Genomic DNA, 10,427 nt, shown 5'->3' with positions numbered 1-10,427 from the left:
TTAGTCTCCTTTGGTCTGTGAACAATATGTCTTTCCTTGTTTTCATGACTTTAATGACTTTGAAGTCCTAGTCAGGTATTTAGTGAAATATTCCTCAATTTGGGCTTCTTTGATATTTTTGTCATAATTAGACTAGGTTCTTGGGACTGGAGAATAGCACAGAAGTGAAATACCCTTCTTCTCACAAGATATCAACATGATTTATCACTTGTGATGTTGTAACCGCCCAAGGGGCTCACCTTGCCCGCTGCCTAGACAGAGCGAATTCATCAAGACAGGGGAATTGCAATAGAGAAAGAGTAATTCACACAGAGCCAGCTGTGCAGGAGGCCAGAGTTTTATTATTACTCAAATCAGTCTCCCCAAGCATTCAGGGAGCAGAGTTTCATTTGTTTTGTTTTTGTTTTTGTTTTGAGATGGAGTCTCACTCTGTCACCCAGGCTGGAGTGCAGTGGCGCTATCTCAGCTCACTGCAACCTCTGCCTCCCGGGTTCAAGTGATACTCCTGCCTCAGTCTCCGGAGTAGCTGGGATTACAGGCGCCTGCCACCACGCCTAGCTAATTTTTGTATTTTTAGTAGAGACGGGGTTTCACCATATTTGCTAGGCTGGTCTTGAACTCCTGACCTCATGATCCACCCGCCTCAGCCTCCCAAAGTGTTGGGATTACAGGCATGAGCCACCGCACCCGACCGGGGAGCAGAGTTTTTAAGGATAACTTGGTGGGTGGAGGGAAGCCAATGAGCCAGGAATGCTGATTGGTCAGAGATGAAATCATAGGGAGTCGAAGCTGTCCTCTTGCACTGAGTCAGTTCCTGTGTGGGAGCCACAGGATCAGATGAGCCAGTATATTGATCTGGGTGGTGCCAGCTGATCCATCAAGTGCAGGTTCTGCAAAATATCTCAAGCACTGATCTTAGGAGCAGTTTAGAGAGGGTCAGAATCTTGTAGCCTCCAGCTGCATGACTCCTAAACCATAATTTCTAATCTTGTGGCTAATGTTAGTCCTACAAAGGCAATCTAGTCCCCACGCAAGAAGGAGGTCTGCCTTGGGAAAGGACTGTTACCATCTTTGTTTAAACTATAAACTAAGTTTCTCCCAAAGTTAGTTCAGCCTACACCCAGGAATGAACAAGGACAGCTTGGAGGTTAGAAGCAAGATGGAGTCGGTTAAGTTAGATCTCTTTCACTGTCTCAGTCATAATTTTGCAAAGGTGGTTTCAATGTTAACCTTGATTGCTGGGTTAAGGTAGTGTTTGCCTGGTTTCTCTGCTGTAAGGTACTATTAGGTTGGGGCAAAAGTGATTGCAGTTTTGCCATTAAAAGTAATGCTTTTCACTTCCCACACTCCGTTCTTTGGAATTGAATTGCTAAATCTAGCCCACACTTGAGGGTGGGGAGGGGATTAAGTTCTACCTCCTGAGGGGAAGTATCTACATACATTATTTGTAATTCTTCTGTAAAGAAGATTTGTCCCTTTGCCACTATTTATTTGTTTACTCATTCATTTATATCAATATGGAATCATGTATACATAATTTATACTTCAGATTATAATTCAACACTATGTTACTTATGTTATTTGTCTTATTGCTCAAATTGTTTCAGCTTTGGCCATTGAGAGCTTTTTCAGGTTGCTCCTGTGTCCCCTTGACACACCATTATTCTTTTGTTTTCTGAGCACTTCTTTGCTTTCTGACACTTGAAGATGCTCCAGGATGATCTTCTATTTGCATACATTTTTATGTGTGATATTTACATTTCATTTGTTCCTTCCAACATATTCTATTATTGTCTCTAAATTTATTTTCTGAGCCAGTTGTCAGGAGAATATTTTTTATTCCAATTCAGCTGTGGACTCTAATTCTATCTTAATTATTTATTTCTAAGTTTGCTGTGTTGTATCCTGTGATTATAGTAGGTAGAATTTCTGCCTTTTACATCTTAGTTAAAAGTATTTTTATTTTCAAATACATAAATAATGGTTGTGAATGATTCATGTACACTTGTAAAGAAAATGTAATTCCCTGACTTGCTCACTAAGTCCTTACCATTTGAAAGCCTAGTCTACGTTATTTATTGTATTATTCAGCTCTGTACTTTTCAGCCTTATCGCAAATCAATCCCTATCAAAAGGCTATGGAAGAATGAAGGAAGGAGTAACTCATTCGGTCTGGTGAAGGCTTCACTGGGAAGGTGAGATTTGATGTAGGCTTAAGAGATGAGCACGATCTCAGCTCACTGCAACCTCTGCCTCCCAGGTTCAAGTGATTATCCTGCCTCAGCCTACTGAGTAGCTGGGACTACAGGCATGTGCCACCACACCCGGATAATTTTTGTAATTTTAATAGAGATGGGGTTTCACCATTTTGGCTAGGCTGGTCTCGAACTCCTGATCTTAGGTGATCCACTCGCCTCGGCCTCCCAGAATGCTGGGATTATAGGCATGAGCCACCACACCCCCACAGAATTATTTTTTTCTGTGCAATATTCATTAACATCTAAGGAACATTATTGGTACCCAGAGTGGAGGTATTGTAGGAACAGTAAAGGATTTAAGCAGGGGAATGAAAAGTCAGATATAAGTTTTAGCAAGATTGCCCTGGAAATAGCATGATGGATGGGTTTATTAAAGAGGACTTTTCTAGAGGGAGTGGATATAGTCTTGGAATGTTGAGGGCCTTGACTAGATTGTGACTGTAGAAGGGGAGAAGGGGACAGGTTGGATTAATATGAAGGTGGCAAAATTGATACAACTTGGTGATAAGTTATGAAGTTGGGAGAAGGAAGATGACTCAACTGGTATTGGGTATGTTGAGGTTGAGGTGCTTGTTGGAGATTAGTAAATTGGATATATCGCACTGTTTGCTTATGAGGAAAATATGGGTTAGAAATAGATGTCTCAGACCTAAAACAGTAGAATGTGAGAGAACAGGATGGGACCCAATATTTAAAGGTTAAGCAAAGGAAAGAAAAAGCTAGTAGTCTCAATGGTCTTTTAACTTTTGGTCATTTGCTGTGTTTTTAAGTGTCTCTTATTGGCTGCCTCGTGAAGGAAGAGATATCTGTGTTTTTGTTTACTCTTTTAAGATTCTCAGAATACAACTTTAAGAAAAACTTTTATTTATTTATTTAATGTAATTTTTTTTTTTTTGAGATAGAGTCTCACTCTGTCTCCCAGGCTGGAGTGTAGTGGTGCCCTCTTGGCTCACTGCAACCTCCACCTCTTGGGTTTAAGCAATTCTACTGCCTCAGCCTCCCGAGTAGCTGAGACTACAGGCGTGTGCCACCACGCCTGGCTGATTTTTGTATTTTTAGTAGAGACGGGGTCGGGCTGGTCTTTAACTCGTGATCTCAGGCAATCCACCTGCCTTGGCCTCCCAAAGTGTTGGGATTACAGGCGTGAGCCACCGCGCCCGGCAAGAAAAACTTTTAAACAGAATTTAGTAAGGCTTTAAAACATAGATATCAAGTGTATTCCCCACAGTAGGCTATGAGGATGGTTGCAAGTGCCCTGGGACTATGAAGTCAGAGGATCATTATGACAAGGTGACTTATGGGAAATGCCCATGCCAACTAAAAAATGATCCTGAGTACCTTTTATCTATCCTAAAGGCATGCTTGTCAGTGGTGTGGGCATAAGATAAGCCTTTATATCTGGGGATGGCAGATGACCACACAAAAACTTGTACATACATGAGTATTTATAGCAGTACTATTCATAATAGCTAAAAAGTGGAAATGACCCAAATGTCCATCAAGTGGTGAATGGATAAACAAATGTGGTATACCTATACACACTGGAGTGTTGTCCAGCCATAAGGAGGAATGAACACTAACACGTGCTACAGCATGGATAGACCTTGGAAATATTATGCTAAGAAGCCAGCCACAAAAGACCACATATTGTATTATTCCATTTATATAAAATGTTCAGAATTGGCAAATCCACAGAGACAGAAAGTAGATAGTTGCCCAGGGGCTGGGGGAATATGCAGTGACTGCTAATGTGTCCCAGAGGACTCAAATGATGACCAGGCATCAGGCCCCAGCATGAGGGGCACTAGGATGCCCTCCTTTGAGGAATGACTGTGTGCAGCTCTTCAGAAAGAACTCCTGTAAGGACCCTGTGGCAAGAAGGCAAAGAAGGAATTCCTCATGGCCTCCCCTACCACATATAACCTCCCTCATCTGCTGCCTGTCTTTGGTTTGTGGCAGATGAGTCTCTTCTTCAAGGCAGGCACTCCTGTGCTCCTGGGCATGCAGTACCTTCATTCACAGGAAAAACAGCTTTTGGGTCTCTGAGCAGCCATAGTGGGTCTTATGCTGGTCGAACAGTTTGTGCAGAGCATCCATATAAAGTGCATGGTATTTGTCCACCATCTCCTGGCTTGGCTTTTCCATTTGGGGCAGTGGCAGAGGCTCCCCAACTGCCAAGAGAGATCGGAAAAGAGAAGAGGAAAGTGTTAGAACCTCATCTTCCTTTAACCTCCCTCTCCTACCTTGGGCCTGACTCTCGCATCCCAGATCAGCTCCCACCTTCCCCTCTGCTGCCCTCTTCTTTGGTGGGGCCAGGCTGAGGTTGAGGTTGAGAAACCTGAGGTGGCACTGGGGCTGAGAGTGGCACTCACCCACAGTGACAATAGGCCTGGAGTATGGCAGGAGCCCAGTGGAGCCTTGACAGAAGCTTTGTCCATAGAAGACACAACAGTAGAAACCAAAGATACGGCGGAAGCAGCTCTGGAACTTGTACATCCTGCTATCCTTATGGAACAGCACCTGATCATACACCTCAGTTTCCCCAAAAGTGAAGGTGGGGACCAGATGAGCCCTGTAGGAAAACTCCAATTTATTTTCTAAACACAAGCTAGGATGAGACCCACCCTGGAAGAACATTTGTTTGCTTGCCAGGCCCTCATCTATTTTGATGAAATCCTGGTGACATAAAGCATTTTTTCTTGCACTAAACAGGGTTTCCCTATTTAATGTCTCTTGTCATGAAATTTTCAAGGCCAGTGAGATTGCTCTCTCTGGGCCAGGATTACAAGGGCAAGATATAGCCAGGGGGCGGGGAGCGTCAGGGAAGCAAGAGAAGTTGAGCAGAGATCCCCAGAAAGACCCATATCATGAAAAGTTTCCAGGAGGTGTCAAGGAGGGGAATATCCGACTCTTTCTATTAGAAAGCACAGAGAAGATGACAGTAATTTTGCACAGATGCCCATACTTTATGTGATATGCCCCTCACCCAAGGGGGCAATGCATAAGGTATTCTGTCCTTGGGTTATGGGATTAGAGCAGAGAAAAGTTGTTTCCCTTCCACAGACCATGAGATTCCACCCTGAACAGTGCCCTGGGTAGACAGTCAGGCTCAAATTCTGTGAGGGAGAGAAAAGTAAATCTGTCTTATACAAATCTTGGTGACTTGCTAATAACAATCTCTCAGCACTTTGACATATGTTACCTTACTGGTTCCTCACAGCAAAGGCCGTGGAGGGCACAGTGGGGGATGCAGAAGTACAGGTTCAGAAAGGGATGGCCACTCAGGCAGTGAGTGAGTGGCAGGATCTGGACTAGAACTCAGGACTCCCAGCTCAGAGCTCTCTTCCCTACATGATTCTTCCAACTGGTGAACAGGCCCTTCAGGCAAGGTCCTTGGAAGAAATACTGCCCTCTTCTCTAGGTCTGCAATACGACAATTGTCCCTGTGTCCAGAGAGCTGGTCTGCTGACCCAATGGGGCACTCTACAGCTCCAGCTCTGGACCCCTAAATCACAAATACTAACATTTATTGATCTCTTACAGTGTGCCAGGGACATGGTAAGTGTTTTGTGGGGATAAATTCATTTAAAGCCCACAATCACCCTATGGAGTAGGTACAGTTCTTAGCCACATCATTAAGATGAAAAACACCAAGGCTCAGAATAGTTAAGGAACCTGTCCCAGAGTACACAGTCATGGAGCCAGGATTTTAAATCAGGCTCCTGACTCCCAATCCTGCACACACACTCATTATACTGTACTGCCCCATGCACTTACCATTAGCAGACAGATGTAGATACCAGCATTGATAGAGATAATGTGGGCATCATCTATATGCCAGAGCAGCCTTAGCCCAATCCCCTTGATATTGAACCTGGGTTTATGGTTTGGCCTCTTAGAAACTAGTTGAGCTAGCTCAGAAGGACTGGATGACCCATTTTTCTTACTTGGTAGTATGTTCCTTGAGGGCAAAATTCACATCTGATTCATCCTGGCCTCACCGGCAGGGTCATGCTGCTCAGAGAACACCATGCACTGCCCCTCTGTGGGGAACACCTACCCATGCTGGAGGGCTGTGCGCACGAACCCCTTGCGCTTCTGGAGGATGAGGGTGGTGGTGTTGGGCACACTTTGCAGGGCCTCACCCACACCTCCCACTACAATGCCCACGAGGTTGCCAGTGCCATGGCTCAGCAGATAGTCGATGGCTGGCTGGCTCACAGAGCACACACCTAAAGAGAATCAAGGAGCAAAATGATCAGGAGAGGAGAAAATTGCTAAGAGGGAACACTCTTCTCTGCTCTTCACTGGCTTGTTCTCATAGTTCCAAGGAGGAGAGGAGCAATGAGATGGGACTAAAGAGTGTGGAGAAGAAAAGGCTGTTGACAAACAGAATAGCTCACGATGAGGCAATATCTTCACTTTGCAGGAGGCACTGAGCCAAAACTGGTAGGAAGGTTTTCAGTGGGATAACCAGAAGGACTTTCTGAATCCCATGTATAATGGTACCTTTTTTTTTTTTTCATTAAGAGCAACAGCTATTATTTATTGAGGATATACTCTGTGGCAGGCATTGTGTCGAATTCTTTTTTTTTTTTTTTTTTTTTTTTTGGAGACAGAGTTTCTCTCTGTCACCCAGGCTGGAGTTCAATGCTGTGATCTCGGCTCACTGCAACCTGCACCTCCTGGGTTCAAACGATTCTCCTGCCGCAGCCTCCTGAGTAGGTGGGATTACAGGTGCCCACCACCATGCCCAGCTAATTTTCGTATTTTAAGTAGAGATGGGGTTTTCCCATGTTGGCTAGGCTGGTCTCGAACTCCTGACCTCAGGTGATCCACCCACCTCAGCCTCCCAAAGTGCTGGGATTACAGGCGTGAGTCACTGCGCCTGGCCAGTGTCGAATTCTTTACTTGCATCATCTCACTTTTAGTCATCATCCCACAACTGATGTCAGACTATTTTCATCTGTACCACTTTATGGATGAGGAAACTGAGGCTAGTTTGCTCAAGACCACACAAGTGGTAGAGCTAGGAGGGTTCAATCCCAGGCAGCTTAGCTCTAGAACATATGCTTTTGACTACTATGCCATAATGACATGGGGGCGGGGGCGGGGGGAGGAGGGGATGGAATTTAAAGGGTGCATTTCCAAGCAGAAACATGGACCAGAAGCTCCAGTAAGTATGGTCAGAAGCACCTTTGGCCATGAGGTACTCCCTAACAAAGGGGATCTTGAAGAACCAGGACAGCGTGGCCAAGTGAGAAGTGATGCCTGGGAAGGTCTTGGAGAAGCCTGTGGCCTCAGTGCAGAAGTTGCAGAAGGCGCCAAAGGTCAGGAGGCCATGGGGGTGAACCCCCATGAGGTAGTTGTGCTCAGGTGATAGGTCCTTTGTCTTCAGGATCTGCAGCCATGGAGAGAAATGCCAGAGGTGATGGAATGAGATTACATGGCAGAAACAAGGGTGGTGATACTTCAGGGATCAGGGTGCTCTCTAAAGCAGAGGTTTCCAACAGATTTCCTGAATAGGTTTCAGGAGGGCTGAGATATTGGTCTCTGTGGCCATTGGACAACAAGGTAGGATCTGGGACAGCTAGAACTGCCAGATCTCTTGCCTGTGGCTAGAAGTAGCCTCAACCATCTATGTCAGTGTGCTTTGTGCAAATTATCATTGTCTATGAGCACTTTTGTGAAAAAGATCAGGAAGCTTGGCTCTAAAAGTCGGGGTGGTGTTTGTTGTATACTCCAAAGAGTGCCCTGAGGATCAGCATAACAGTACATTTCTGGAACCTCTTCCTGGCATTGTTTCCTGCCAATCCCCTTCCAGTGCCTGCCTAAATAACTTGTATGGAACTTGGAAAACCCTGCTAAGATATCACCATGTCTGTGAAGCCTTTCCTTATCCCGCATCTGAACTACTTCTGTACCTTGTGCCAAACAAATAATATACTTTATACTAATGTCCTCCCCATTAGATGTGAGCTCCTCGATGGCAGAGAATTGCATCCTATTCATTTCTCTGTACTGCTAACGCGGTTCAGAGTAGATTTTCAATCCATGCTTATTAAACTGATCTGAACTGTGCTTGCCTTCTGACTGTGTCAGCTGGCAGGTGATGCCAAGGGTGTCCAAAGTTTCCTAGCTGAGTATGGAGTGCTCAGTAGAAATGTTGAATCTTGAAGTATATCTAGCATAGACTGAGACTTCCCTGGGATACTTATCTTCCTTATGGACAACTCTAGTCATGTGGTATAAATGCCTACCCAGTATTTTGGGAACTCTGAGGACACTGGGGAAGAGATACTTACCGTAATGGGGAAATAGTCCCTGATGTGGGTCCAGACACACCAGTTCCTTACCCAGGCCGAACGCCTGCCACCTGAGGCAAAAGAAGCAGTAGGGGATGATGTCAGTGTGTGCCATCCCATACATTCCACGGACTCAGGGATTCCCTAGCATGGCTCTGCTAGAGAGGTGGGAAAGGAGGAGACCCTAGGATAGTCCTGTTTGGCCCAGCTCCTGTGGCTCTGAGAACTTGGATGAGGGGCCTGTGGTATGGCGAGTGGGACTCTCTGGCTGCAGGTTATGATGGAACATTCTTCTTTCTAGGTCTGTGAGTCTTACCTCGCTCTGGGGTCTTCCAGTCCAGGAACAACCAGGCAAAGTAAAGCACTGGTAGCGGCCACAAGGATGTAAACAGCAGGTAGACGAACAATGGCTGCAAGATCCAAACTGATGAGGGACCAGGTTAGACCAAATTTGTGCTGCCAGCAGAACTTGACCATGCCCAGTCCCATCACCAGCTCTCCACATTACCTAAGCCTCTGGTCCTGGCCCTCAACACAATCCAGGTCCTGTTCATCATCCATGTCTACTTGTCCTTCAAACTTTTCCTCTCTCATTTACCATACAGAAGCCCTATTTCTCTGCCTATCTGTCATCCCTGTCCACCTGCTTCCCTGTACAGCCACTACCTCTGTACTCCTGCTCTCTACTTCCCACCAGTTTTTTTTTCCTCCTGCCCCCATTTGGTCACCATCTTTTTCCTCTTGTCTCCTGTCTCCCTCCCTATCCGTCATCCCTCGTTAAGCCACTAGCCCACTCTCCCTCACCCCTATACTATCTATATCTTCCTACATGCTGCCCATCCAGCATCTGCATCCTTCTAGTATTTCCTATCCACTATGCTTGTCCTCTTGCCCATTCACCATTCTTTCCAATGACACTGTCTTCCCGCATGCTACCACCACCCCACTCCCAGAATAGACAACTCTATGGTTCAGACACAGGCTATACTTCTTTAAGTCTGGGATGCTAATGTTTCCTCTGTCCTATTCCCCATGATCATAAGGGAGCATTCCCTGGGCCTCACTTTTCCTCTCTAGATAGTAAGGATTAGGAAGTGGCTGAAATTAACTAGATCTACTCATATCCATCATGACCCTGTTCCACCCCCCGCCCCCTCCCACTACATATTCTCACTGTCTCCTGGGGCTCTATCTCATTCTTCTCCAGGGCACTCATGGAACTCAAGACTCCTTGGTTTTACTCTCTAGTACAATCTTAGATGATGGAAAGGCTCAAGATGAGACTTCACATGGCCCTAAAAGTCACCCTAGATCTGGCCCTGGCTTCTGACTCTGGCTTCTTGCTATGCACTCTTGGGTCAATACTCACAGATGGCAAGGTAGCTCAAAGGCCACTGCAGAAGCATCAGACTCTGGAAGTGACTAGGCTGCTTGGAATGAGCCATGATTCTCGGGAGCCTGAGGGAGGCAAAGATCTCAGAACAGTGTTCCAACCAAAGGTGCCACCAGCCTCTGGAAGTTCACTTAATAGTGAATGCATATAACTATGAGGAGTTTGCACCTGCCCTCTTCCCTGTTGTCCTTCCCTGCCCCCCACCCACTGCAGGGGCAGGCTCTGAAGTACAAGGACTGCCCCGTCAGGTCTGGTTCAGCTCATTTGCCCTTTGACTCTCTTTCCTAGGATTATTAGGACATCAAGATGGAGAAAGGTGAGAATGACCGCCATGTAGTCAGAGTGACACAGGGACCTAGAGAAGGTGAAACCCCCTCACAGGCTACTCAGAAACTATAGGGATTGTGACCTTAGGGAGATGACTGCTGGGAAGGGAGTTCTGGGGATTTGTGATGTGGGGAGCACCTGGGA

At 45.8% G+C, this 10,427-nt stretch overlaps 1 protein-coding gene across 1 annotated transcript; it reads right to left on the bottom strand.

Moving 5' to 3' along the window:
• Positions 1 to 3,879: 3,879 nt before the first annotated feature.
• On the bottom strand, positions 3,880 to 10,175 carry AWAT1 (acyl-CoA wax alcohol acyltransferase 1). Its single transcript, XM_003820166.5, has 7 exons — positions 9,933 to 10,175; positions 8,880 to 8,987; positions 8,564 to 8,634; positions 7,455 to 7,659; positions 6,319 to 6,490; positions 4,631 to 4,830; positions 3,880 to 4,429 (listed from the first exon to the last, which is right to left on the bottom strand). Exons 1-7 carry the CDS (start codon positions 10,006 to 10,008, stop codon positions 4,275 to 4,277), a joined length of 987 nt encoding a protein of 328 aa, XP_003820214.3. The 5' UTR covers positions 10,009 to 10,175; the 3' UTR covers positions 3,880 to 4,274.
• Positions 10,176 to 10,427: the final 252 nt, after the last annotated feature.

The sequence above is a fragment of the Pan paniscus genome, chromosome X (assembly GCF_029289425.2).
Source record: "Pan paniscus chromosome X, NHGRI_mPanPan1-v2.0_pri, whole genome shotgun sequence".
Taxonomy (NCBI): domain Eukaryota; kingdom Metazoa; phylum Chordata; class Mammalia; order Primates; family Hominidae; genus Pan; species Pan paniscus.
This window is presented reverse-complemented; position numbering and strand designations above follow the sequence as displayed.

What these genes read in the sequence shown, in the direction of transcription:
- AWAT1 (XM_003820166.5), bottom strand. Translation starts at nt 10,008, where the DNA reads ATGGCTCATTCCAAGCAGCCTAGTCACTTCCAGAGTCTGATGCTTCTG. An exon ending in CTGGAAGACCCCAGAGCGAG is followed by an intron (nt 8,635 to 8,879) that starts GTAAGACTCACA and finishes CTTTTGCCTCAG; the next exon opens with GTGGCAGGCGTTCGGCCTGG. An exon ending in GGAGTACCTCATGGCCAAAG is followed by an intron (nt 6,491 to 7,454) that starts GTGCTTCTGACC and finishes GATTCTCTTTAG; the next exon opens with GTGTGTGCTCTGTGAGCCAG.